This window comes from Chiroxiphia lanceolata, chromosome 6 (assembly GCF_009829145.1).
Source record: "Chiroxiphia lanceolata isolate bChiLan1 chromosome 6, bChiLan1.pri, whole genome shotgun sequence".
In the NCBI taxonomy this organism is placed as follows: Eukaryota; Metazoa; Chordata; class Aves; order Passeriformes; family Pipridae; genus Chiroxiphia; species Chiroxiphia lanceolata.
The window spans coordinates 41,133,889-41,161,746 of NC_045642.1; the positions used below are offsets into that span (position 1 = coordinate 41,133,889).

The 27,858-nt window shown below is 50.0% G+C and overlaps 2 protein-coding genes across 14 annotated transcripts in view; one reads left to right on the plus strand and one right to left on the minus strand.

Annotated features, from left to right (window-relative positions):
* Window positions 1–262: 262 nt before the first annotated feature.
* Window positions 263–27,858, minus strand: part of ABCD4 (ATP binding cassette subfamily D member 4) — a 29,918-nt gene continuing 2,322 nt past the window's right edge. For 3 of the 11 annotated variants that reach the window (XM_032692445.1, XM_032692442.1, XM_032692447.1), the window contains 15 exons: window positions 26,284–26,400; window positions 25,868–25,993; window positions 24,963–25,013; window positions 22,291–22,385; window positions 21,227–21,348; window positions 20,333–20,424; window positions 20,065–20,154; window positions 19,592–19,800; window positions 19,218–19,309; window positions 18,971–19,007; window positions 17,811–17,872; window positions 17,482–17,534; window positions 17,213–17,289; window positions 15,949–16,064; window positions 15,095–15,783 (listed from right to left, as the gene is read on the minus strand). In XM_032692445.1, coding sequence (XP_032548336.1) covers window positions 15,688–15,783; window positions 15,949–16,064; window positions 17,213–17,289; window positions 17,482–17,534; window positions 17,811–17,872; window positions 18,971–19,007; window positions 19,218–19,309; window positions 19,592–19,800; window positions 20,065–20,154; window positions 20,333–20,424; window positions 21,227–21,348; window positions 22,291–22,385; window positions 24,963–25,013; window positions 25,868–25,993; window positions 26,284–26,400 — 1,435 coding nt within the window. In that variant the 3' untranslated portion in view covers window positions 15,095–15,687. Of the gene's footprint in view, window positions 725–749; window positions 1,654–1,683; window positions 1,776–3,068; window positions 3,533–8,312; window positions 11,498–15,094; window positions 15,784–15,948; window positions 16,065–17,212; window positions 17,290–17,481; window positions 17,535–17,810; window positions 17,873–18,970; window positions 19,008–19,217; window positions 19,310–19,591; window positions 19,801–20,064; window positions 20,155–20,332; window positions 20,425–21,226; window positions 21,349–22,290; window positions 22,386–24,962; window positions 25,014–25,867; window positions 25,994–26,283; window positions 26,401–27,858 lie in introns of those variants that run through there. The other 8 variants (XM_032692446.1, XM_032692444.1, XR_004357879.1 and 5 more) reach the window with 7 other exon arrangements.
* On the plus strand, window positions 2,633–27,791 carry LOC116789089 (acetyl-coenzyme A synthetase 2-like, mitochondrial). Of its 3 annotated transcripts, XR_004357875.1 has the most exons (16): window positions 2,633–3,157; window positions 4,530–4,626; window positions 5,797–5,996; window positions 6,451–6,626; window positions 7,541–7,693; window positions 10,350–10,497; window positions 10,926–11,063; window positions 11,266–11,358; window positions 11,759–11,871; window positions 12,357–12,483; window positions 13,171–13,298; window positions 13,860–13,923; window positions 14,241–14,362; window positions 14,447–14,708; window positions 16,323–16,486; window positions 16,565–27,791. XR_004357875.1 is itself a non-coding variant. In XM_032692440.1 (14 exons), exons 1-14 carry the CDS (start codon window positions 2,845–2,847, stop codon window positions 14,621–14,623), a joined length of 2,049 nt encoding a protein of 682 aa, XP_032548331.1. In that variant the 5' UTR covers window positions 2,633–2,844; the 3' UTR covers window positions 14,624–15,110. The 3 variants fall into 3 exon arrangements, 1 of the variants encoding a protein (XP_032548331.1); XR_004357876.1 differs by lacking the exons at window positions 16,323–16,486; window positions 16,565–27,791 and having other exon boundaries at window positions 13,171–13,305; window positions 14,447–14,559; XM_032692440.1 differs by lacking the exons at window positions 16,323–16,486; window positions 16,565–27,791 and having other exon boundaries at window positions 14,447–15,110.

Below are 27,858 nucleotides of genomic sequence, written 5' to 3' on the forward strand. Positions count from 1 at the left end.
CAACTTTAGGCCGGTTATGTTTTGCCCCTGTTTGGCAAGGAGAGGCAGGTTTAGCCCACAGGCAAAACACCCTGGTCCCACCTGGCAGTTTGAGGTGACCCCAACCCATGTTGCTGGCTCTTGCAATGCTGGCTCTTGCAATGCTGGACAATTGGGTCTGACTCTGCCCCAAACTCCAAAGCCCTGTACCCCTGCAGAGAGGCCAGATGGTGAAATTATTTACTGAATACATTATTGCAGGTGAGACAACAACATCCACCTAATGTATTTATTGATTTAAATTTGTCCAGCTCACCCTCTGAGTGTTAAAGGGAATGACAGCCATGCACATCCACTCTGATACACCCTGTAATGTGTACATACATGCCATATAAGCACATGCAGACTCACACAGCCAAACCCACTCCATGGTACCATCACTTTTCCATCCCAGTAGGGCACTATTCCCTCTCCAAAAGCTGTAGGACAGTGACTTCCAGGTGCCCCTTTCTGTCCTGCTTTCAGCTGTGAGCACCCTTTCCCCAGTTTTTCTTCTGTCAAATGTTCAGCCCGCTCATCCAACCCCTGTTTGTCTTTGTTCCCTGGTCGTTTGACGTGTTAGATTTAGCCCATGGGGTGTAAATAATGTATATACAGTGAGAAAAGAATTCAGTATTGAGGTGTTTGAGATATGGAGCTGTAACAACTTCTAGTCATCCAGCATCTGTGATTTATGTGCCATTCTCTGTAAAGATATGAACAAGAATAAAATTAAACGGGAATACTGTGTATGAGTCTGGTCACCAGTGTTCAAGGAGGGTGAGTTCAGCCAAAGCTGAGAGGGAATTAGATGTCAGGCTGTAGCCAGAGAGGGGTGGGAGATCCAAAGCAGCATAGAAAGAGATCTGCACCTTCCTCCCCACCCAGGCATGGAGAATACAGGGCTTGGGTGCTGCTCTCCCTTCGCAGGGAAAGACAAAGTTGAAAGGGATGTGCTTGTACTCAGAGCAGAAGTTATAGCATACAGCTGGTCAGAGAACAAGTCACTTCAGCATCCAGGACAGCCCTCGTGCTTTGAGTCACCCCATATCACATGTGCCATGGTGTTAGAGAGTCAGGCAGACCTTTGGGCAGACTCAACCCCTCTGCCAGGAGCAGGCTGCAGGGCTCAGCTGGCCTGAGGAGCTGAGGCAGCAGCCAGATGCTGCAAATGCAGGGGAGCTGGTTGAAAGGGATGGGCACCGACAGGATTTCCAGCAAGGTGAGCTCTGATTTGAGAGCAGTGGGCACCTATTCTGAGTTACCAGATAAGAAGTTGAGACTTGCCTGCCTTGTTAAGGGCATCTGGGCATGGTCTGATGGAAAAACCTAATGTCTTAAAGGAAGGGGAAAAATGCAGAAGCAGAGCAGGCGTGCATAGTAAATAAGAGACTTCTGGAATGATGAGGCTGGTTGGGCTTGACTTTGTGGAGGGACTGTAAGCTCACAGGACTGCGTTTCCCCAGAGTGACAGAACCCTTGTAGGTAACCCACCGACCTTGGGGCAGCTCTGATACAATCCAGGTGTGTAGCGTGCGATGAGTGTACCTGATGGCAGATAGATCCTGTTCCCTGTGCTGGTGTCCAGCCTGTTCACCAAACATATCAGCTCCACAGATCATGAGTGGTGTCACACTACAAAGAGCAAAGAGGAGATCTACTAACCTCTCATGTCTGCTGTTGATCCCATCAGTGTGCCTTACTGAGAACAGCTCTACTTGCAGGGAAAGCCTTTTTCTGCCCCTCTCTTGTGACCCCTAGGAAGGGAGGTGAATCTGGTCAATGAAATTAAGGAAACCTCCAAATTCTGCCTTAAAAAACCTACCTATGTAGGGCCTGAAGGAAAGGAAAGCAGAAAAAAAGATGTTTGGAGGCAGGGAAGAAACTTTGCTCTGCTACAGTGGATGGTGGGAGGTCTCAGCGTGAGGAGATGGGCTGCAGTGTTTCATGCCAAACCACCACTCCCTGCTCTACCATGGCCTCATTGAGTGCTCCCAGTTCACCTGATGGTACAGCTGGTCTGTACTGTTTGGGAGGAGGGAGAGAGCCCAGCCCCACTTGCCAGAGAGGAAAGCTCTGATATCTGCCCAGTGGGAAGGGATGGGATGCAATATCCCCACCCTGCAGCTGACAGCCAAGTGAGCAAAGCCTTCCCTGGCCCATCACAGATAACACAGCCTAGTTCTCTGCAGTAAATGGGCTTTAATTTTGGGAAGGGGATGGTCCTATCACTCCTGACTAGCATGAAGGGGGACCTAAGTCTTACAGGTAACCTGCCCCAAGCTGCCTTTGAGGCCGGCAGAGGACTGTGGGGCTGCAGTAGGGGAGGTGAGGAGATGGGGATGAGTAGAGGGAGGTGTGAGGGAGGTGAGTGGAGATGAAACAGAGAAGTCTGGGGATGAAGAGCAGCCTTGGGAGAGCAGGAGCAGGAGCAGCAGCAGGCTGTTAGAGCCTGGCCCAGGCACCTTGGCCCCCGAGGGGAGGCCAGGCACAAGCTGAACCTGGCTCTTGTTCAAGAGCGGCTGTTAGGACTCAAATTAGCATGGAGGTTATTTTCAGTCAAATATTTCTACAGTCCACCCCTTTCCCCTCCCTCAAAGTGATTGAATTTCTTTTTTCCCATAGTGCTCTGGAAGAGAGGAGGAGAGGAACAAGGCAGGGGAGAAAGGCTCCCTGTGTTGGAGGGCTTCTTTGTGTCCAGTTAGCCCAGGACGACATAGCCCACCTTGCACAGGGGCCTGGGTTTTGCCTGGGCCGGGTGTCCTGAGCAGCTGGAAGGGCTCCAGGGCACCCATCTCCTTGGTGAGAGGCAGGTACCCTGCGGTGATGGCCAGGCTGCTGATCAGGACCTGCTGCTCCAAAACTCTTTCTCAGGTTCCCAGATGCCCCCTTGGGTTGGTGGCTGCCCGAGCCTGGAGCCATGGGCCCCTCACTGCCTACATGCCCGAAGCCATCACCTTCTCCAGACCCAAGGACCACCAAGACTTGTACAAGGTTTCAGTGGATCAAGGGGATGCCTTCTGGGGAGCACTAGGAAGGAGCCGACTCACCTGGATCACTCCCTTCCACTCTGTCCAGGACTGCGATCTGCACCAGGGCAGGGTCTCCTGGTTCCTGGGTGGGCAGCTGAACGTGGCAGGTAAGGAGGGAGGCAGACATGGGATCCCACCGATTGCCTGCAGGTAATTCTATGTGTGGGGCTTCAGTCCTGGGAGCATATTGGAAGAGCACACTGTTACAGGGTTGGAGAGAGGGGGATTCCGAAAGGTCTGGTTGGTCCTGCAGTGGCTGTAGTGTAAGGTTGTGGCTTATCCTGTGATAGCAGCTGGGTCTTTCTGGAGAGGCTGCAGGTGGATTGGGGTGTGCTGGGAGCCAGGCTGCTCTTCCTCAGCCTCTGTGGATCCCACATGAGGGCAGTGGCTCCATTCCGGCAACAGGCAACAGCACCAAACCCTGTGCATTCAGCAGACAGGGTTGCACTAGGTCATCCCTGCCCACCGAAGGCAGGATGTATCTGCAGAAAGCAAAATACAAGAGCAATGAGCCACACTGGAAGTCCCCACTGTCATGGGAGACTCTTCTGTGGGTTGGGGCTACTGCCTTAGCGGGGCTACCAGGGGCTGGTAACACTTTGTCCTGCTCACAGTGGTGTTGGTCCCAGTGTTCAAAATAAGAGACAAACCTCTCAGAAAATCAGGTCTTGTAGTCCATTTTGAAAGGAGAGCAGAAGTTATTTGCCTTTAGGATTTGAGATCTTATTATTCCCCCTTTCATGTATGTTTCTTTCTCTCCTGGGAAACTACAAATGGTCAGGAGATAAAAGCATTTTGGTATGCAAACTAGGGCTGCTGCATCGTCCCATGACTTCAGTAGCAGGTTTAAGGAAAACACAGAGTGAACAAGGCTTCTGAGGAAACTGCAGCTGCCAACAATGTGGGAAACTTTTCTTGGAAGAACAACAGCCAAAGCCTCAGCTTACAATGTCCCTGGAAAGCCAGCAGCTGTGTGCTCTGCCTTTGCCCTGGCTCTCTTCCATCTTGGACAAATGCACTCTGTAGCTTCCCTGTGCAAAGTTTGTTTTGTCCTACATTTGTGATTCAGGAGCACTGCCACACAAAAACTGCCCTAGTCCACCCAGAGGTAGCTGCAAGGCAGTGCTGGGTGGAGTGGTGGTTGAGTTAATGTTTGCTGGGCACTCTGAGTACATTGTGGATGTGACCTCCAAAGGAGCTTTAGGCAGTTTCTGCTCTGGATTGCATAAAGTTGCAGTTAAGGGGGAAGCTGATAGTGGGGATTGGTGAGTACTGAAGTGGTGATGAGTGTAATGAGGTTGGGATGGTGCTTGTGATCTGCTGGCTAGTATCCACAAATGTTGCACAAGGTTGCTGAGAAGGCCTACACACAGCCCTGACTGACCTGAAAACTGGACTGCTGGTGCTGGCTTTATGAGAGGTGAGAGGTAAGATGTACTGAGGGTTTCTCTGTTGATGAGACTGGGTTTTCTATTCCAGTGAATTGCCTGGACCGTCACGTCCATGCAGCCCCAGACAAAGTGGCCTTAATCTGGGAGAAGGATGAACCAGGAGAGGAAGTACGGGTGACATACAGGTCAGTTACTACCTCTCAGCATACGAGTCCTATTGCAGCATGCATGAATATCTACAGGGCTGATCTACTGATGTCTGTCATGTGAGGGAATCCAGCATCCCTTCACGTAGATAGATCAACAGAATGTTGGCTTGCTTGTGCTGATCTGAAACTTCAGCCTACCTCCTGATTAAATCCTCTGGGCCCTGAGGAGTCTCTACCCAGCAGGAGAGGCAGGTGTAAGATCCTTGGGGCAGCACTGCAGTGCTTGTAGGTAAAACGCACAGGAAAGTCACATGTGTGCCTTCCCAGCAAGGTTCCTGGGGTCTAAACTTACAGGTAAATGGTCTGCAAGACAGGCCAGATTCACAGGTCTGTGTGTGTTGAGAAATCCCATTCTCATCTGCACGTCAGCAGTGCTGCTGGATTTGGCTCTCTGGAGGACTGCCTGTCCAGCCCTGCTGGGTTGGTTTGGGGTCACCACCTTCCAGCTTAATTTGCCTGCTCTCTGAGTTTCTGCTGCAGAATTCACTTAAATTCCCCTGCACACTAAAATTCCCTCTGTCCTTTCTGGCTCCAGACCTCACACTACAAATATGACCATCCACCCCTGCCAATCTCCCTGCATGGAGAGCCCTTCCATAAAATGAGTCACTGACATCCAAGCTGTGGTTTTTGGGAGGGACGCTTCTCGGGAGAGGCATCTTTTTGTTCACTGCTTTCCTACAGCTGTTGTTCTTGCTAGTGGGCACAAGCTCTGGAGGACTTGACCTTCTCAGCTTTAGCAAAGCACAGGATTCTGTTTTCATGGGAGAAAATATCTAACTTCTCACATGTAGCCTCCAGCTATGCAGGATAGTGTGTCAAGCCAGTTGTACAGGTTGGTAAGAAATGAGCAGGCTGTCATTGTGGAAGTCAGCTGCACTGTTATGTGCTTGCTGAGCCAGAGCAATTGCCAGTGGCCATTGCTGTACAGAAACCATTCTGCTTTATTTTCTTTTCTACAAATAATAACCCATGTTAGAGTCTGTCTTCTGCTTTCCTTCCCACTGAATTTTACAGCCCTCCCATGGACGTCCAGAGTGAGGAGTGTAGGGATAAACTGTGTATAACTCTGAGGTCCCCTATCTTTAAGCACAGTGGTTAAATCTGCAAGAAAGTCTCTAACTGTGTAATTGCTTCTTTGGGCAGGGAACTGCTAGAGCTGACGTGTCGCCTGGGAAACACCTTGAAACGCCAAGGGGTGAAACGGGGTGACAGGGTTACAATCTACATGCCCCCATGCCCACTGGCAGTGGCTAGCATGCTGGCCTGTGCCCGCATCGGGGCTGTGCATGCTGTGGTGTTCGCTGGGTTCAGTGCAGAGTCCCTTGCGGACAGGATCCGGGATGGTAAGAGCCAGTGGGTAAGAGTGACATGTGTTTCCCTTGGGGGACAGTGTTGAGCTTGCTGGTTCAGCAGCTGGGGGGATTGTGTGGACGGCAAAGGTTTTCTGAGTAAAAGTCTCTGAGCTATCTGGGGGTATCCTGATATCATATATAGCCATGGAGCAGGGATTAGCAACCCAGGAAATAGCATGAGCTCACTAAATACCTTCCAGCCCATGGGATGAACTGGTTTTCTCTTTCATCCATGGGACTGAAGGGCTGGGATACAGCATCTCCTGTGAGGAGATGCAACACCAACAGGAATTAATGGAAAATCTGCTGGTTTTGCTAAATGAAGGACATGAGTAACATGGGCTGAAAGACAGAGAGAGAGGTGCAGCGTCATGGTAGAGCCAAACTGCTGTGTGACTGATAGAGAAGGGCAGAGCTGCTTATGTGACTCTTCTGTCTTCTGCAGCCCAGTCAGAGATAGTGATTACAGTGAACCAGGGGCTGAGAGGTGGCAAGGTTATTGAACTAAAGAAGACAGTGGACCAGGCTGTGAAGCAGTGCCCCGGAGTGAAACGGGTTCTAGTTTCCATGAGGACCACCAGCAAGGTTCCCATGACAGCCCTAGATGTGCCACTGGAGGAGGTGAGGCCTGCCTGGTGCTACTGCCACTTTTCCTGGGCAAAGCGCTTGCTCTGGGAGTAGGGACAGTGGGTAGAGAGAGGGTCTTGGCTGGCCATGACAGTTTCACTGTCATTGACACAATTTGGGGATATTGTCCCACAGCAGCAGCGGCAGCCAGAGCTGCACATGAGTTCAGGACAGTCTCAGGAGCCATCAGGATGGACTACTGGTGTCTCTTCCCACGCTACCAGCCCTGTGGTCTCAGGAGCAGGCAGTGTAAGTCAGGGCTCATAGCAGGGTGGACTGAGGGCTAGAAACACACCAGACATGGGCTGCTACTTTGTGAACCCAGCCTTGGACTGCCACTGCACTGTCACACACCGCTCTGCTGGCAGATCTGGCATTCTCTGTGAGTGCTACTAGCAATTTGTGTCCAAGGAAGCAGGCAGTGAGGTTGCTCGTGTGCCCATTATCTATGGCTGCCAGCATGGAGCACTGTTTCTGAACAGGTGAGCCTCTGCCGTGCATTTCTGCTGGCTCCCTGGAGCTACACAGTAGTCTCTCCATCTCTGCTCATCGCATCTGCAAGCAATTAGTGCTGGAAAGGCTTCCTGGAAGACTTCTGTGCTGGTCAGAGCAGCAGCAGTGTAAAAATAGCTGCCTCTTACTCAGCAGGTCTGCTCCGACTGAGGAAAGTGTTTGCCAGCTCCGCAAGGCGAAAGGGAGTTCAGGCTGCTGAGCAAGGGGAGTGGAGGTGCAGAGACAAGGAATGATGTTTGGGGGGAGCTGGGTGCTCAGAGGGGAAGGACGCTCGGGCGAGAGGTGCACAAGAAGGTGTGGGGAACAACAGGGGAGGTACACAGGCAACACAGGTGCACAAGCAACACAGGGGAGGCTGCGAGACCCTGAAAGAACTGCTGTGCTCTTTCCTGCAGGAGATGATGAAAGAGGATGCATGCTGTGAACCTGCTGTCATGGACAGTGAAGACATGTTGTTTCTTCTCTACACATCAGGCAGTACTGGCAAACCCAAGGGCTTGGTTCATTCCCAAGCTGGTTATTTGCTGTTTGCAGCTCTCACACACAAGGTAATGGATCCCAGCGACACAGTGCGTATGAGCCAGCAGCTCATAGGCAGTGCAGGGAATAGACATGCTCCTTGTTGCATTATGAGCCCATCTTTAGCCAGTGCCAAGTCTCTGGGAAGCCCTCCTAGGGCATCAGCCCAGTAAAGCACATCTGCCTACAGGTGGTGCTCCATGGCAGGGTCTCCCAAACACATATTCCTCTGAGCTACCTTCTTGGCTTTCTTCTTTCTTTCACTGCCCTATACTAGATGGAACCACTAGATAGGATGCTCAGTCCTGACGGTAATTTTATATTACTGTTGTAGCCAGTTGTAGTTGGCTTCCCACCAAACCCCACAGACTACAGAAGAAAAGCTCTCAGAAGAGAGAGAAGGAAAAAAAACCTGAATAGCAAAAGCTATATAAAAATGTATATATATATTTTACATATATTACAGATATACAATTAAGGTGCTATGTACATATGAACGCAGAAACCCCAAATTGCTCCCAGAAGGGAAAGAGGGGAAGGGAAAAGGGAAAAAAGGACAAAAAGGGACAAAAATGGATGAAAACAAAACAGGTATGCACAATCAAAAAACCCAGTAATTGACAAAATAAAGAACTAACAGAATCTCACCACTTCCCTTGAGAAAAGCACGACAGCCGGACGCAGCCCAGCACTCTCCCCTCACACATGGTACACAACAGTCACTGCAGGCCTCAGCTCCAGATAAGCAAGACTGAGACAAGGATCTACCGTTCCCAAACCTCACTGGAAGAAGAGAGAGCGAGGTCTCTCTGACCAGCTTTATTTATACCTCAGTTTATGTAAAGGAATAGCATGGAATACTTCCTTGGTCACTTCTCTAGTTCCTTCCTGGTTACAAGCAGGTCTCCAGGAAGGCCTAGACTGAAACTATCACAACTGTGTGAGGGGGAAGAATCCATTTGCTCCTTAAAAACTGTGGTTTGCTTTTCCTAAGTGTAAGTACCCCAACTCATGGGGAGATTTAAGGCAGTGCTTCTGGGAGGGGCACATTTAACAACATCTGTAAAAGCTGGTGAGTGCCCTCATGAAAAAGGGCCTATACCTGAAGAGTGTGGGTCATCTTTGGTAGGAGGAAAGCCTTTAACCATGACACATGCCAAAACCAAACTCTAACCAAGCTGGATAAAAGGACAATGAGCACAGAGATGCATGTGGCCACAGCAATGGTTGCAAGGGGTATTCCTATGAAATTATATGGGGTTCTGTGTACGAGGGAGTTCCTAACTGAACAGTCCCTTAATTTTGGGTCTGGCTCTCCCTGTGCATGACTGCCTTTCCAGCAGTGCCTCAGACCATGCACCCTGTGACTAAGCAAGCTCAGGGCTGGCTGGGTCTTCTCTGTTAGCTGTGAATGCTGGAGACCATACTTCCCGGGGTGTGTGGAAGCCCTTGATTTTCCTGTGAGCTAAGCTTTGCCCGGCACAATAAGTGACCCACTTGAGACCATCAGAGTAGGTTTGTGAGAGCCAGGGCTGCCATACCAGAATGCAATGCAAGGGGTGAGCAGCACGTGGCCATGTTAGCTCTCAGGAGCACTGGAAATCTGGAAACAGATCCCTCAGTTTGATGGGGCAGACTGCTGCTACCATACTCACTGCTCTGTTAAAAAAAGACAGATGAAGCAGGGGAATTTTCCATTATGAGCATTATGGAACACTTGGGGCCCTGGAGTCCCCAGCTGGCAGCCTGCAGCATGGAGCTGCAGGAAGAGACAGGAAAGTCTGAAACCGCACAAGTCAGAGCAGAAAGCAAGAAGTGGTGGGCTACTGGGAGATCAGCCCCTAGGAAGTTTGCCTGGCACTAAGAAAATTAAATGAAGGAGAGTGCTTAAGGAAACTGGATGTGTCGATGCCAATCTGACAGCACTCAGTTCTGCCCTGCACAGGGTAGGCATCCTTCCTTCATATTCTGGCCTTGCAGCCAAGGCTCTCCCAAGGAATAAATGGGGCAGTGGGAAGAAGAGCGTGTTCTGCTTTCCGCCTGCCGGCAGGCACAGAACAGCACTCATCCAGCTGAGGTGGAGAGGTTCCAATTTTTGTGGGCAAGTTGGGGTTGCTCTGAGCCAAAGTATCACATGGTCCCTCTGCTTGCTGCCTCAATGCTCCTATGCTGGGGTCCTTGATGAGCTCAGGGTTTCCTGAGTGTTTATTGTCCAGGAGCCCAAAAGTGCCCAGGAGAGATTCATAGAGTTCTCTACCACTTTGCTCTTGCCTACAACTCCTCTCCTTACATGCAGGCATGTAAGTACAGAGGGACATTCCTTAGCCAGAAGGTTCTGTTTTGATGCTACAGGATACTTGGATCAGCCTCGTCTAGACATCAGCAAAAGGAAGGAAAGGCTGGGGGTTTTTTTGCACTTTTCTCCTTTGGAAAAGTGTAAATTTGGCTGTTCTTTTTTTTTATTAAGTGTCTATCTCCTTCAACTTCATAAAGTACCTTAATTTTATTTTTTTTTCTGATGTTTTCAAAAACTCTGCAGGAAGAAAAGTCCCTGCAGGGGTGGTAGGAAGATAGAAGGATGCAGTAATGTTAGGGCTGAGAGAGAGTACACTGCTCCCTGTTGTCCCCCTTGCGAGGAAGGCAGGCCCTGGCACTACCCCTCACTGCCTCTCTTCTCTTGTTTAGTACGTGTTCGACTACCAGGACAGGGACATCTTTGGCTGTGTGGCAGACATTGGCTGGATCACGGGGCATACCTATGTGGTCTACGGCCCTCTCTGCAATGGTGGCACCACAGTCCTTTTTGAGAGCACTCCTGTCCATCCTAACCCTGGTGAGTGAGGTGTCTCGGGGGAGCTGGGATATTCCACAGCACCCTGCAACACCTGCAGGCAGCCTGATGCCAGGACACATGCAGCAATGGCTCTGCTGCCTCAGGAGCAGACCGCAGGCTATGCCCAGTAGAGAGCTACCAGGGGAAGAGTCTTTTCTTCTGCTTAGGAAGCCACTGCTGCTTCTCCAGGGGTGGAGCTGTTATTCCCTGCCCCTCCCTGCAGCAGGGAGAGTAGCAGAGCTATGTGATTTGGAGGAAAAGGGCCTGCTGCTGCTCCTGAACAGCTTCAGTCCTTCCCATCATGGGATTAACTTGGCTGAGGGTCCTGGCACTGCTAGAGAGCCTTTGTTCTCACCTCTTCTATCTTTATCTTGGTGTTGGGCTGGGAGGACCTGTGTGGGTGCTCACTGGCCCTGTTTCCATTCCAGGCCGCTACTGGGAAACAGTAGAGAGGTTAAGAATTAACCAGTTCTATGGGGCGCCCACTGCCATCCGCCTGCTCCTGCGATACGGTGATGAATGGGTGAAGAAGTATGACCGCTCTTCTCTCAAAGTGCTTGGCTCAGGTAAGTGCAGCAGTGTGGGCTGGAGCAGCAAATCCTTGCGCATCAGATTCTGCCTCTTCCCACAAATGCCAAGAACAGCAGCAACATGAGACCCCAAAGTCAGGACACTACACTATTTGGGGATGGCTCCACAAGCAGGTCATGGGAAGCTGTGTCCTGAACCTGATTTTTCTGCTCTGCTCCCTTGTCTTTCCCCTTGCAGTGGGGGAACCCATCAACAAGGAGGCATGGGAATGGTACTTCCATGTGGTTGGCGAGACACGATGCCCAGTAGTGGACACATGGTGGCAAACCGGTGAGATGCATATGACTGACTCCTTGTTCCAGCTTCTGCTCTCCCAGGCTTTAGGAGTGACCTGCAGCTTTGTTGGCCAAGTGATAATGGTTGTTACTGACAGTCTTGTATGAGCAAGGCTGTAAGGGCCCAGGAGCACCTAAACATGAAAAAGAGAAATGGCCTTTAAAGCTAACCTAGACAAACACGGGGGATTTGATGGCACATCTCGGCAGATTCCTGCTGAACTAAATGAGCACATCATCCATCTGCTAAGAGCCTTCCCCAGCTCTCTGGCAAACCCAGCCACAGCCTGTGCCACGTGCAGTGGGGCCAGGATAAAGGCTGCTAGCCAAACAGTGCTACTTGGCTTTCTTCTTGTTCCCAACTTTGATGAGCATTATGGTTTCTTTTTCTTCAGAAACAGGAGGCATCTGTATCTCACCCCGTCCTTCTAATCCCGGAGCAGAAATCCTTCCAGGCATGGCTATGAGACCCTTTTTTGGGATAAGCCCCACCCTCTTAGATGACAAGGTATATTTATAACCTGCAGTTCAGGCACTGGCTCAGCCCACTTTCCACCAGACACTTGCAGAATATACTTGCTGATGGGAGTGGAGAGCTGTAAACATGTCTTTCCTGCTCACCTCTGCTGGACAGCAACCTTCTTACTGGAAAGGGACAAACAGTGAAGCTGTCCTTCCAACTAGTGCAGAAGTTGAACTGCTTTCTAGTTCGCACTGTCCTGACAAGACAGGCTGTGCTTGGGCTCCCTGGCACATCTTTCCAAGGTGAGGTAGCTAGGCAGGAACATCCAGTATCCCTGGAGGGGCCCTGCATCCCACCATGGTAGGCAGTTTGGGGCTGGGAGAGACTAAGCCTGTCCTGTTGGAGTGGGGAGCAAAGGACCCTCCTCACTGCCTTCCCTGACATTTCCATCACAGGGTTGTTAAAAGAGGCAATAACTAAACATCCCAAGTACCCTCAGCCATGGTTACTAAAAAGTAACTATTTTACAGGGAAATGTCCTTCTAGAAAACAACATCTCTGGAGCCCTTTGCATCTCACAAGCCTGGCCAGGTATGGCACGAACCATTTACAATGACCACAAGAGGTTTTTGGAAACCTATCTGACTCCTTATCCAGGTAAGGAAAACAGGTGGCAGGGCACTGAAGAGATGTTCGGTTGGGTATGATCGTGTCTGCCTGCTGGCTTTCTGAAAGGAGGCAGGACTCAGGAGAGCTGGTACGGCTGCTTTGTTCTTCCATAGATCCTCCTCAGTGCTGAGGCCCTTCATTTCCCCAGGCCTGTTACCACAGCATTGCCCTGGGAATGGGTCTCTCTCACCAACCTTCCCCATTGGATCACACATTGTCTTAAGGTAGTGGATTTGTCTTTCTGCCCCCAATCCCCTTGAGCACAGACAGACCTCTTGGTGCATCTCTTGCAAATCCTGTCAGCTTCTATCACTCACCCCAAGGCACTGAGCAAGCCCCAGAATGTATGTGTTTTGATGTGAAGCTAAGAGGTGAAGCAGCAAGACCACAGGCACCTGCACTGGAGCAAAGTGTTCCCAGCATGAGGTGATGAGGTAGGCTGGACATTAGCCAGCACACTGCAGAATGAGGGAAGGAGCCTGATGATAGACCAGGCACCAAAAGAGGCAGAAGACTAACAAGGAAGGTAGGCACCTTCACTCTGAGCAGTTGAGGAAGGCACAGAGTACATGAGCCCTGGTGCCAACAGAGAGGAAAACGGGGCAAGGTGAAAACCCAGCTGGTGAGCAGCTCAGATGCTCACTGCAACAAGTGACCATGGCATGGTTCTGGCAGGTTTTTTCTTCACTGGGGACGGTGCGTATCGTACCAGGAAGGGCTACTACCAGCTAACAGGACGGCTGGATGACATAATTAACATCAGTGGACACCGGCTGGGCACTGCAGAGGTGGAGGATGTTGTGGTAAGAGGACTGGGTGGGAGGTAAAGCCATCCAAGGAAACAGCAAAGGCACACTGGTAGTGCTCAGGGAGGTCTCTCTTAAATCCCCAGATGGAAATACGCTGCTGCTATAGCAGCAGGGAACTGTGTTGGACCCACAGCCTGCCTGTGGGAACAGCTTCCCACCCTTTCCTCTCTCATTCTGGCTCTCTACAGCAAGGGAGAGACAAAGCTTGGTAAGGCTGATGCTCTAAGTGGGTGAATCCCAAAGCAGCAGTCAGACATGTTAAGGAGGAGCATGTTAAGGAGGCCAGTGAAGATTGTGGGACCTGGTGGAGCAACCTATAGGCACAGAACAGGGTCTACAAGGTGCAAGCCTAAAGCAACCAGGGGCAGGGTGAAAAGACTTGTGTTTGCAGACCTACTGAGGCAAGAAGGAAAAAGGGTAGAGGCCACCCGAGGCCCTTCCTTATCTCTCTGCATTACCGTGGGCTGCAGTAGCCAAGCCAGCTCAGGGTAGCTCCCAGGTGGCAGCCAGCCTGCTGAAAGCACCAAGCCAAACCCCAGCCCTGTTCTCTTCCAGAATCATCATGTGGCAGTGGCAGAGTCTGCCGTCATCGGCTACCCACACGAGATCAAGGGAGAAGGTAAGATGCTCGATTTCCTGCCCCTGAAACATCTCCCCTGGGGCTAAGGGACTGCAGTCAGAAGTGACACTGTGGCTGTGTCCACACCAGACAGCACGTTAGCAGGGATCTCAGCACAGCCATCACAACTGCACAAGACCAGTTAGGCTTTGCATAAGGTGACAGCAGCAGCATCATGGTCAAAAACACTCACAGCTTTGGCTACAGAGCATCCCCAGAGGCTACCGGCAGAGAAGTTCTCTCCTGGCTCTAAGTCCAGGCAGGCCCTCAGGAGCATGGTGTACACGGTGCTCAGTAACCTCAGGTCTTTCTGCCAGGAGCCTACGTGTTTGTTGTGCTGAAGAAGGACAGTGGCTACACACAGGAGACTCTTGCTGCTGAGCTACACGAGCTCATCTCCAAGAAGATCGCTAAGTACGCAGCTCCAGATTACGTTCAGGTAACACATGCAGGCTGCTCCAGCACCCTGGCAGCTTGGCCAACTCCTTTACCTCAGCCTTAATTCTGCTCCTCCCCATCACAGGTCACACACCGGCTGCCCAAGACACGCTCGGGTAAGATTATGCGTCGGGTGCTACGGAAAATCGTGGAGGACAAGGCCAGTGAGCTTGGGGACCTGACCACACTGGATGACCATGAAGCCGTGCAGCAGATCATAGAGGGACACAAGCACCTTGTGGAGGGGCAGAAGAGCTACTAGCTTGGCTCTGCCAGCAGCCACCTCCTCTACCTTCACTGCAAAACTAGGGAAACATCCAGAATTTCCACTAAGCAAGTGGGAGTAAGTGCTCAGAGACCACACCTCCACTGCATTCTCAGAGTGACCTCTTCACAACACAGAGACCCTCAAAACCTGTCTCCACACACATATATGAGGCAGGTGAGACAACATGACTCATCACAGGCAGAACAGTAAGGGGAGACAAGCTATGTTTCCTACCCTAAAGGGAGAGGGCCAAAATCCCTCCTTAGGGTTCCTTGTGCCTTGCAGTAGCTGTGGAGATAGCAGCAGGGCAGGATTGCTAGTGCTGGATAGGTATATTACTCCTACCCCTGCTGTGCTCTTCAGCCAGTCTAGTCCAGGACCATACAAGCATCTCCTCCAAAGCAAACCCCAGAAAGAAAACATCCAGCAGTCCAGTTAACAAATATTGACTCTTCTCCATAAAAATAGTTTGAAAACAGGCTCCATATTTTAATACAAAAATGTTCCTTTTACATGTAGCTATGTGTCATAAGGAGAGCAGAGACACACCCCTTCTCTGTGCTAGCATTCTCCTCCCCTTACAATGCACCTCCTGGGGAACACAACCCTCAATAGAGCCACAAAGTACAGAAATCTGTTCTGCAGAGCTGTGTATCAAAGACAGAGCTCCCAGAAAGGCACAGAGGGCAGAAAAGGAGGCTGCATCCTAGCCTCGCACCACTGCATCCTGGACAAAGCAGAGGTTCCTCTGGCCCTTGTTCCTACAAGGCCCATGAGGCAGTATCTTCTCTTTGGGCAACCTAGCAGCTCACCCCTTTCCCACATGAGAGCCAGGGAGGCAGAAGGAGGCTGGGAGAAGGATGGCATAGCTGTCTGCTCCTGACAGAACCCCACACTATGAGTTCTGACATGCTCTGTGTCCATCAACAAAATCCAGAATTGGTCTTCCACTGTTTGAATCATATGTTGACAGCTGCTGGCTTGGCAGCTCCATGTCTGCTATTGAGAGCTCTCCCAGATATGCAGGTTCTGCGTCTGGCCAGACAAGGGCATGTTTTTCAGTGTCCTTCCCCAGCAGGGAGCCGCTTCATCTTCTCGCATCGAATGAGCTCCCATCTTCCCTCCCCATGAAGTTTCAAAATCCAGCTGTGGAACTGTAATTCAATAACACAATGTTGAAGGATGTCTCTACAAGGGCATGTCCTCCCACAGTGATGTACTCCAGCCTTAGTCACTCCCCTCTGCTCGCTGGAGACCCTCTCTACCTCCTCTATCTTGCCACCACCAGGGAGGTATGGAATGCTGTCTCCCTGCCTCACCTTTTCCAGGCTGGGTCTGTGTCCCACGCTGATCAGCGTCATGCCCAGCTGAAGGCACAGACGATACAGTTCATGCTCCACCTCTTCTGTCAAGGCACTAGTGGCTTCATCTAGCACTGAAAGAAACATCGTAAACCTCACAAATCCTCTCCCAGCCAGATATTTCCCCTAGGCAAAAGAGCAGCAACTGCCAAGAACATTTCACTTATTAACTGGAGTTCACCAAGAGCATCTAAAGAAGGCAAGGAGGAAAAGCCTAAGGACTCTGGTATTCCTCTAGCACAGCTGGTGTCAGTCAATTTAGAAAGCTGTCCTTCCCAAGTCCTTGAATCCATCCAAACTGCACTGTTCTCCTCATTCCTCTCCCTCAACAGCTGCCAGCCACTGCCTCATCCCCCCAGTGAGAAAGCCGAGACATGACCTTCTCAAGACAAGCCACGTGCCACAGCACCAAGCTGAGCAGCAGCCAGTGCACCGTTCCAGCACACCACATGTGGAGCTGCTAGGATGGCCTGCAGCACCTTCCTGACTGTTAAGGGTAAATACTACAGATCTGGAGCAGAAAAATTCAATTTGTTTTACACCATCTCTACAGTTTTTAGTTTGCAATCCACAGGTTCCTTTTGCCCAGACAGCACTGAGCTGTGATGCAGGCTTCAGGGGAAAGAGAGGTACTTACCTGTGGCTGCCTGCTGCTGACACTGGCTGCTCTGTTCACCCACATCCACTCTGGCCCTCATGGCAAGTCCTCCAACAGCCCACCCAGAAGAGACTAAGGAATTGGCTCCATCAGCTAATCACAGATGCTTCTGTGATCTCTCAGGACTGTTTCTCCACTGGTTCTTGTCTTCTTTTGCCATGTCATGGCTAAATTTCCCATATTGCTTCCACGACCCTACAGATGTTTGTGAGCTTCAGATATGGCAGCTGCCACCACATCCCCAGCATAAACGCTTCTTTACATAGCAATGGAAGGACACCTGCCATTGGACAGGTGCCATTGGACCTGGACGAAGAACATTAATCACTAATTCCCTAAGAAGAGTATGTCTTATGTACAGTTCTTGATTTACCATCCTCCACACAAATAATGAAATGTTTTCACAACTGAATCCTCTGTGCGCAATGCTGCTAAAATAATGGCCAAGGTGAAGCATGCTCCTAGCAAACAAGAGATTTCATGAGCTGTCTCTGTTCCAGCTTCTCTTTACACCAGAGGCCCTGCCTTCCCTCCTCCCCTTTTCTTTAGTAGTCAGTCACTCACCCGCATATTTTGGTTGGAGGTAGAAGAGCCGTGCAAATGAGAGTCTCTGCATCTCCCCTGGAGACAGGATGTCATACCTGCAGCAGGGTCAAGATTCAATACCTCCCACAAGAAACAGAACTTGTTTGCTGAAAATTATATGGCTTCTGATATCAGAGACATCAACAAGCAACTGTCTCTATGTCCCTTGTGCCCCTCGCCATGCTGCTTAGAAGTGTTCCCCACTCAAAGAAATCAGCCAAATTCATGCAGATAGTGAGCGCCCTTACCAGTTCCAGTCCACCTGCTCATCCAGTCCTCCAGCCCTTGCCAGCAAATCAGTCTGCAAAGAGCACAGCAGACTTGTGAACACAGTCACCAACCCTGTCAGCCCAAGGCTCTGAGCTGACAGTCAGACTTTCCTGCTAGTCTCGCTTTCCCCACTTGAGCTGAAGTTGCTCCTTATCCCTCCTCCTGTCCCATAGACAGTCGTGCCCCAGCTACAATGTCCCCACATAAGTCCAGCACACAGTCATGCTGTGCTGCCACAAAAAAATCATCCCTTCTTCCTTCACTGGCAGCACCAGGAAAGAAGGCAGCAGCACTACCAGTGACTCACCAGCCCAGCCAGCTCCAGGAATCGCACAATTCTTTCATCATCTGCAGACCCTGGGGAGAAAGCTGCAAAGCATAAGCAAGGGCAATGTGTGCTGAAGCCACAGCTGCCCAGAGGAGTCGGTGGGACATTCAGTGTAGCTGACCCGATCCCTTAATTATACCAGGTCCTGAGCTTTGGCACAGATAGCCTCAAAGACTGACCTTTCCTTAAAAATGTTAACCATGCCTGTGAGCAGCATGCCAGTAGGTAGCTGGGTTCCACAGATACACCTGACATTTGGGTCAGTCCATGGCCACAGATGGACACAGCCAGAACACAAGGATCCAGGCTTCAATTGCCAAGGCCCTGCCTACCAGTTTTGCTCTTACAGCTGAGATTGCACACTGCAGGTGGTGGAGTCAGGGAAACAGGGCTCAGGTAATAGCCAGCAAAAGGACGCTATGTGGGATGAGAAAAACCTCAGGGTGAATCAGCTGTGGAGCAGAACATACATTTGAGCTGGTACAGTCAACATCTATGGAACCTGAGTAGAAGGGCTGTGCATCTGCCATGGACCTCTACGAAGCTGCTGAACAGCCTCAACAGTAGCTGGTGGCTGTAGCTACTCTCAGCAAGATTGTGACTCCCAAGTGTTTGAAAGCAGCAGATAACACTGCTGGACATCTCCAAGCTACAGCAGACCTCATGTGGTCTGACTTGGGAAGAGGGTAAGGAAGAAAAAAGGATCTATGTATTCTGACCTCAAGAGAATGCAAAGCCCTGGGATATCATTTGAAAAAGAGAAACAGTGAAAGATGAAGGTGAATGGAAAATGAGACAAACATGGCTTGCCCAAAGTCAGACTGTGCCAGACATATCAGATGTATCCCAACAGCAACATGTATCATGTCTAGCACAGCAGGTAGAGCATGGTCAGCTTGTTCTCATTGTACTAAGAGAGTAAATTCTTATCAAGTGAATATGTTCCCTCCCAGAAGGGAGGGTACACAGAGCTGACCTTAACGTACACTAACGTAAATCTTGTAGGGAAAAGCAGAGCAACAAAAACAAAACAGATGAGTGTTCTTGATGGGCCATGGTAGGGGAGAAGCTACACTGAGTACAGGACAGTGAGCCGACACCACGGGGTTGGTTAATTGCTCTAATGAATTTCCACATACCTGAAACTGGATAGATCTCCTTCAGGGGATAGATCACCTGTTTAACAGAGCAAAAGAAACCATGTTGAGGGAGCTGGACGCAGTCCTTCAGATATGCAAAGGAGGTGGAATGAACTCAGGCACAAGGGAAAGAGCAGCCACAGGCATCCTCCCTCTTGCAGGCCTATCCGCACCATATAGGTTCACAGGGCATGACCACAGCTGGGAGCAGAGCTGAGGCCAGAGTAGAGACAGTCCCTGGGCTCACCTGCTCACGCAGGCTTCCGTCGGTGAAGAAGGGCCGCTGTGGTAGGAATACCACTCCCCGGGGGCCAAAGCAGGTCAGCATCTTGATGCTCCCTGCACAGAGACACACTCAGTCAAGCCTGCAATACCAGCAACTCCCCACTGCCCCCTGTGTAGTCCTGTCCCATGAAGTAGCCAACAAATCCCCACAAAAGTGTGTTTGCAACACAGGACAAAACAATGAGAGCCACAGAATGTGATAGACGGCTGGCTCCAATCGGTGGATCAGTGACACATTCACCATCACAAGGTGGCACTGGCCTCACAAGACCACCTTCCAAACTCAGAGCAGCCTTGGTTGAGAAAGAGAAGGCTGCAGCATGTAGCAGTCCTTACCCCGTGTGCTCTCCCAGAGTCCTCCAAGGACCCTCAGGAGAGATGTCTTCCCTGTACCAGTGTTTCCCACAATCATCACACTGTTTCCTTGTGAGATCCTGAGGCTCAAGTCCTTGATGAGCAGCTTGCCAGAGGATGGCACCGAAAGTGTCACTTGGTCCAGAAGGAAAGCTGTGTCCCTTGGCACTGGGTCCTCCCCAAAATGGCTGCTGGGCCACCACCAAGACAAAGAAGGAGAGATCTGGGGGTAAGTGACCACGCTGAGATTGTCAAAAATCAGGCACCTTAGACCTCCTGTGTCTCTGTGACAGCAGCCTTGCCCCACACACCCCAGGAACGACAAATCACAGTGAGCACTGCCTACTCCAACCGTGTGCAACAGATTCTGATACCAGGGGCCACCTCCATCCCACAGCAGCCTCACACTCTGGCATGTAAGCTGTAAGCCAGCCAGTTGCTGAGAGGAGACTCACCCGTCCAAATCCCAGCTCGTTTTGGCTTCCGAGTAGTTACCATTTTTTTTTCTGCCAAGGCTCAGCAAGGTCTCCTGCAGTTCACCAATCCTAGACAAACAAGAGGTTGCATGAATGCTATGGACAACTCCAGCAGCCTCCTCACAATATCCAAACATGCCCATGTTTGCACACAAGCAATTTTTTCTCATTTTTTTAGTACGGACATGGGCAGAGTCTTGTCCTGCACCTCCCTTTCTCCCAGAGATGTGCTGACAGAGAAGCTCACCTGTGTGTGTAGCCAGCTACATCGGTCACAGTGCTGGAGAGATCTATGAGCTGGCTGAAGCAGCCAATGAGGTAGATGGAAACAAAAGCATTCTGGGGAGAAATCACACGCCAGAGTAAGGGTCAGTGCTGAGCTGGGGTGCTGTCTCTTACTTCAAGACTGCAAGGAGGCAGCCAAGGAGTCCACATATTTGGCCATGTCAGCTGACTTTGCAAGATCAATGAGAGGTTGTGAAGTCACCCATGGTGGTGGGAGTGAAGGAGAAGATGACCACAGTTGAAAGGAACAGGGCTTCCCTGCTCAGTGCAGCAGTTCTTGCCAGGTGGACACATGTCCTGCCACCCAGGGATGGTATTTGCAGAGTGCCTGCTGGCCAGCCCAGGGTCCAGCACACTTGCCCTACGTCACGTAGATCCATGCCACCAGCACCGTATATGGCTCAGAAGAGGGTGTTTCAGCCGGCAGTGTTCACTTAGCTATTTTTAGCTCTGCATTCTCTATCAGAAGCCAGTTTTGAGTATCTGGTAAAGAGTCAGGTCAGGAAGGCAAATGCAAGCCAGCTCAGCCTCACTGGTGGCTGTGGTCACCACGGGCAGACGTGCAGCACTGAGCACAATGCCCCCACACTGCTGAAAGCCAGAGACTTTCTGATCTCGCTATTTTTTAGACACTCAGGTCTGAGCTAATAAACACTTATGTAGATGTGACCTTGACAGGTTAATCATATACCAGCTGGCTACAAGCTCCTATTTCCATGACACCATGGCTAGGGACAGTCTAACCTGAAGGTCAAGTGCTGCATGACTATCCAGCCCCAGGGCCACCAGCCCCATATGAAACCTCCATCCTCAGTGCCTGCTCACCATCCACAATGGGATATAACCCTTAACTCACCTTGCTGACGAGGGCACTGAGCTCTGTTGGACTCAGGTCACTGTAGACCCCAGAAAAAATGGGAATGGCAATGACCACGTAGCTCAGGATGCTACCCAGATAGTCAAAGGTGTTGATCCCAACTGGGCAGAAACACATTGAGAGAAGATAAGAGTTAGAGTGGGAACCTCTGCCCCAGTCAGGCTCAAATGTGGCCCATGAGCCCAGCCAGAGGAATACGCATGTTTTCGTCTCAGCCCTTTATGATGCACCAGAGCAGAACTCATTTCACAGGACTGCACAAGCACTAGGGTGAAAATTCATTTGCCAAGCAAAGAGCACTTTGGGGCAGACTCCTGAACAGAGAAACCTCCAGACATACAGCTCAGGAACCACCATGGGGCAAAAGTCACTTTGCCTGCTTGTTTCTATGTTTCAGGGGTCTGGCTGACTCACAGTAAACAGGAGGGATTGCAAAAAGGAAGCTCTGGGTTGAGATGGTTTTCCATGAAGTGTATCTTGGAGCACACAACAGGCAGAAAGACTTAAGACCCCAAATTCCCACAGACACCTCTGTTCAGGGCTCTCCCTCCCACACATTGCTCAGAAGCTCACTGTGCTTCTGAGATGAGGAAGAGCTGTCTTTATAGTGGTCATTTAAAGCCAAAACCTGGACTCATTGACAGTGGGAGAAGGGAGATTTTCAGAGGACAACTATGCTTAAGGGATATGCTCTATAGGAAAGAAGTTTCCACAGCTTCCAACCACATACACCATCTTCTCCTTCCCCAAAGCTTAAGCCTTTCCCTCTTTTCCTGGCCTTTGAACACCTGCCCCCCAGAAAGCCAGATTCCTAGGTTCTCCACAGCTCTGCCTCTTTATGAGGCTTTTACACAATAGGATTCCCATTTAGGACTCCAGGAGACACCCTCTGTTCACCCTCAGGGCTTTCATGAACCAGCAAGAGGCGGGAGAGGAAAACGCAGCACCCACCCAAGTGCTCTACCAGTAGAGTTCCCGTGCCTGTGGACCACCACAATGGAGCTACCACACACCCCACTTCACCCCTCAAACTCCCCACTCACTGTATAGCCACAGCTCCTTGCCTATCAGCTCTCTCTGGGTCTGCAGCAGGCTCTGCAGCCTCCGGTCCGTGCGCATGTGCTCCACTCGCCCAGCCCTGTAAAATAAGATTGCAACAGACATCCCAGGACCCATGGGCTTTAAAATGGAGGCTTGGAACAAGTCTGGCACCTTAACTTCCAAGTAACAAGCTCTTCATTGAGCAGGAACTGAACAGCCAAGAGCACCTTCCTGAAGAGCATCATCAAGAAACTGGCTGAAACAAGCAGTCTTGCAAATCTCTCCCAGAGCCTGTGGATGCTGCTATTGCAAACAGGGTCACTGTCTGCAAGGCCCCAGCCCGGAGCAATGCACACCCCAGGTCAAACACATTTCCCAAGCAGAGCCTGGGTGGAAGACTGGGATGGAACCGCTACACAGCTAGAGCCAGAAAGGAGAGGGCAGAGGGGAGTCCAGGAGGTGATAATAAGCCCACACAGCCTACGTGGCCAGCAGCCCCAGGTCACCTCTTCCTATTTCCCACTTCAAAGGAGTGGGTCAAAGACAAGTTCTGAGCAGTGCAGCCCCCAGTGGGGGCGACCCCAGCCCCACAACTCCCCCTTTCCAGGGCTATCTCCATCGGGTCACCCACCAGCCAATTTTGCGGTGATGCTCCCATGGTCAGGCTGAGCCAGTAGCAAGGAGACATCTCAGCTCTAAACCACCACCTTCAGCAAGTGCAGTAGCTCCTTCTGCTGTTTTGCAAGGCCTGGGCTGCCCTCAGGTGGCAAAATGCAGAGAGCTCCACATCTCACTCCAGAGATATAGCCACAGCAGCTATTGCCCCTGACATCTAACACAGGCTTGTGCTCAGTACATACCCACACTCCCATCACAGTCCATGCAAGAGAAGGGCCTGACTAGATAAGGCCAGAAGCTGCACAAAAACATCTAAATTAAGATTTTTTAAGTCTCATTTCTGAAGATTCTCAGCTCTTAGAAAAATACATTTTCTTTCTCAAAAATGCATCTGGCTACAATTCAGTTTGGCTTTATTGTCCTACAACCCAGCAGGTAACTACTGACAGCAATCTTTGCTGTCCGTGCATTCAGAGAGGACAAAACCTTGGACACAAGGAGTTAAAGGCAAGCAAGGCACCAAGGACCAGAGCTATTATTTCTGTTGCAGAGGAAGAGAGATTCCTGTATTGGTTTCCTCTTTTCCTTCCACTCACTTCACTTTTAAAGCAAGTTTGCCAAAGGCTTAGAAACAAAAAAAGTAAAAAAGTGACAGTGCTCAGCTTTTGTTTCTTCCTTTACCAAAACAGTGGTCAGGCAGGTGCAAGAGGACAAGGTTTAACAGCTAGAGAAGTTGAGCAGTCAAAACCAGCCACTTGCTTCATGCTCATCCTCTTGCAGGACTCTAAGAATGCAACCTTTTAAAAAATTTCTTTATTTTTAATTAAGATGAATACCATGAAAATGCCTGTTTTTGTGCATTTCAATTTAATTCTAGTTTCTCACAAAGTCAACCTTTCCTACTAACGGATTGTACTGAAGTAGGACACTCTGTTTTCTGGTATAATTCACTTTCCATTTTCTACTTAGTAACAGAATAAAACAATTCAAAATTGTGAGGAAATGTACTGCAGCTTAAATAAGGGTATGCAATTAGAGCATCTTCTCCATTACAAAAAATTCTAATCAACCAGTAGGAATCAACCAGTCCACAAAGAGATAACTCAGACTTGCCAATGCAAACCAAGATTGATTTCAGTTATTTAAATCAGTTTCATACCTGTCAATATAAATCTTTATGAAAGCAGTGATTTTGAATCAAACCACTTTGGAGACAGCACTACAACACTTGAAATGCCCAGTCATTACAGCAGGAAGGAGACGAATATAGATCACAGGCAGGGAAGACCAGAGAGATGACAGCTGCTACTTGCTTAAATTCCTGGAAGAAGTGCAATTTCACAACACACAGGGCAAGGGCAGACTTGTGACAAGAGAGAAGCAACAACCTCCTGCCATTCCAAAACAAGCTACAGGAAAATCACGGCTCTTTTCCTGGGTTCCCGACATTTCTGTGAACAAAGCAGCAGCTCAGCAGACTTCAGGGCATCACTAACCAAGGAGGTGCTGCTGGGCTTCCAGTTGTGTGCTCAGCTCTGGGGCAAATGGCACTGAGCAAATTCAGAGCAGCAGTACAGCATAGGGAGGGTCAGAGCACAGACTGACCAAGAGGAGCAAAGAGGTAAGCTGGCCAGGCAGCAGCTAGCACACCCACAGAAGAAATGCAGGTTAGCAACAGCAGGATGTTAGCAACATGTAACAAGTTCCCAGAGGAACAACATGCGATAAGACTTCAATCAATCATCCAGGTAAGGACCTGGCAAAACATCAGCAATTGTCTCTAAGTCAGCACCAAATCTGTATCTGGCCTCTAGGGATGTCAGAATGGAGGCAGAAGAAAAATAATTGTCTCCAGTTTTTGTGGATTTCTGCAAATGATGCACAGAATGCAAAGAACACCATGTCAGGGCTGTATGACGCTACAGTGGAAAGGAGGGGACAGAAAGCTCTGGCTGCAGCAACAGGACTTGGGATCCTGTGGGACACATAAATACAACAAAGATGCCCTGAACTGGGATGATCCTTATGAGGATATAAAGAAATGAACACTACTAACCTGTAGAAAGCAGCTGGTTCTGCATTGACACGAATCTGCATGTGCTTGAACCTGGATAACCAAGAAAAACATAATAATGGTACACAAATGCTCAGTGAATTATGTAGCCAAAACCCCTGCTAGAGGAAACTCATCTTACATCTGTCAGAGCACTGATCTGAGGCAGTTCCTGACAGAAGCACTCAATAGGCTCAAAAAGGCACCAGAGACCAAGGCTTAGCACATGGTGACATCATTCTGGACCAGCTCAATGGTGCATTTGTTTGGTATCCTGCTCTCTGCTCACAACTTCTTAGCCCTTGGTCCCCCTGTTTGCTGCTAGTCCAGCATCTCGACCACACAGAATCACCACAACTAACTGCCCTGGTCTAGGCTCCCTGTGCCACACCAGCTTCTGCTGCTGTCCTTGAATACCCTGAGCCCCGGGGAAAGCTGCAACGCCCCTGCCACACACCCAGCCAACCCTGCAAAGACAAGGGGAGTAGATGAGTTAGAAAGCATATGGAAAGACTGTGATGTTTTGGGAACTTAATGAAAGTGATGGTGAAGCAAAAACCTGATTTCTGTCAGTAGATGCAGTTAGCTGAACTTGCATCTGCACCCAGTGAAGCTCCACATGCAGTTTTCTTCAACACACCCATAGCAGAGACATCAGCAATGACCAGGCAAACAGCCTGAAGACTGAGCTGGGAGACTGAACCAAGGGCACTGCCTGCCATGACAAAGGGCACTGTCCATCAGTACACGGACTTTGGAGCATGATTGCACAGGTAGGTTTCTCTGAGTGGGGGGAAAAGTCACAGACAAGAGAAGCAGCTGCATACATAGCACTGAATGGGGACAAAAATGTAGCTTTCACAGGAGTTGCCAAGAAACAGTGAAAACACTGCTCAGCTGCGACTCACCTGAAATCGCCCTCCAGTTTTTCCTGCTGCACAAGTTTAGACACAATTGGGCTCATCAATAGTTTGTTTGCAATTGTCCCAATGACAAAATATCCAAAGATGTTCACTGGGCCTAGCCAGCCTGTGCTACAGAGAAGGAGAAAGAGAGGTCAGCTAACAATCCAAGCAAAAGGACATTCCTGCATCATTGGTCTCAAGAAATCAGAGACCTCAGCTGTGACCTCTCTTGGCTTTCACAGAGGTTTGGGAGCCAACACTGCACACCCCAGTATCCCCAAGGCAGAATTCCCATTGGAGTACAGAGACCACTCACCTGTGCGTACAAACATCCACCTGGGGAGTTGTAACATGGGTGCCAGGCTTCAAAAAAGAGCATAGGATAGAGACATGAAAGCATGGCCAGGATGCACCCTTACCTGTGAAAGCACTGGTGTGTGTAGTAGGCCAGCGTGAAAGGTGAGATGACGAGCTTGCTGGCCATGGAGCTGAGCTGCCTGCAGAACCTCTCCACATCCTGGCTGATGCGCTGGTCCCTGCTCAACACAAAGAGCCATGGACACTGTTAAAGCCTAGATGCAAGAACCAGTACTAAACCCCTAAAAGGGAACAAGCCAGACTGTTTCACTGCGGGAACTTAGGACAGGGTGAAGTGAACAACCCTGCCTGGGAGGGACCTGCAGCTGTGACTTCTGCTCCCCCATAGGAGACAATTTCCATGGCCCAGCAGGACCAAACTAAGAGAGCCTCCTGTCACCCAGGAAGAACAGCTCTTGCTGTTACTCTCACCCTGTTCCTCGTATTAATCCTTTGTTTCACTTTCAACAACATTGCTCAACTCTGTGCTAAAGGTCTCTGCATTCTTGTCCTTTACTCCTCTCCTGGAACAACCCCCAAACTACAAAACACTGCTGACTGTCCCCCAGACCTTCAGTACTGGTCCTGCATCTCAGGTATCAGAGCCATCAGGACTGGCTACGGCACAGGCCAGGCCTTTGTCAGCTGTTGCATATTTGCAAACACTTCCATCAAAGCCACACTTCCACAGTAGCTGGTCCCTTTGCTGCAAGGAAGAAAGTGCTTCCACTTGCCCTAGCTCCCAAGAGCAGGCAGCAGTACACCAACCCTTCTCACCTCATTGGCAGCAGGCACACGGGTGACAGACCTTCGAGTCCCACCTATTGCACTGCTGAGCAGGAGTTGCACTTGGGGTAACTAGAAGAATTTCAACATATTAACTCCCTCAGCACCTCATCTGCCCAGAGTACACGGACAAGGACGTCAGCCTGCTGTGCTATGCCCAAGTGGAAAGGACATGACTGTGAATGTTGGAGACCAGAATAAAGAGCAAGGCTGGACCTCTAGTTATTCTCAGTGCAGATACAACTACAATGACTTTCATCTCAAATCTTTTGCAGCCCTGGAACAGCAGTGGATGTAGGTTTGGGGCAGCTCTCACCCTGACCGACCTTACAGTCACAATTTTTTCTTTCTCCTCAGACTGCAATTGTTCCCATAAAGTTGTAATTTAAGCTGTGCTACAGACTCATGGGAGGCTATTGCTTTTTACGAGCTATTAAGCAACATGTAATGAAAACACATAAACATCAATTCAAATGCCCTGTTAGGTGCCGCAAGTGTTTGTATGTCACTTAGAACGCACTCTTCATTCCTTTGAGATGGATGACTCCATGCATCTAACACTCAGCTTGGTTTGCACTGCATAATGGGAGGTCTCTTCATCCCTCTATTTCATTCTCTCTAAGGTGCAGAGAAAAAATTCTCATCAAGAAATTGCAAGCTGAAGAGAATTTTTCCAGTGACACCAAAAAGACACTAAACAATAAGACTGGATGTTGGAGCAGAAGCAAGGTGTTAATGAGAAATACTCCGCAGTAATCTCACACATTTGGTCTGCTAAGGTCAAGAGAGCTGGCTCTTGCTGCAGAGCAGAGTGACCCAGTTATCTCCTGCATTTCACTGCACAGTGTGAA

Bases quoted from the DNA above. Each gene is read 5' to 3' on its own strand.
- LOC116789089 (XM_032692440.1), top strand. From the start codon at position 2,845: ATGGCCAGGCTGCTGATCAGGACCTGCTGCTCCAAAACTCTTTCTCAG. The intron at 7,694-10,349 runs GTAATGGATCCC...TCTCTTGTTTAG, and splicing joins TTGCAGCTCTCACACACAAG to TACGTGTTCGACTACCAGGA. The intron at 14,363-14,446 runs GTAACACATGCA...TCCCCATCACAG, and splicing joins CAGCTCCAGATTACGTTCAG to GTCACACACCGGCTGCCCAA.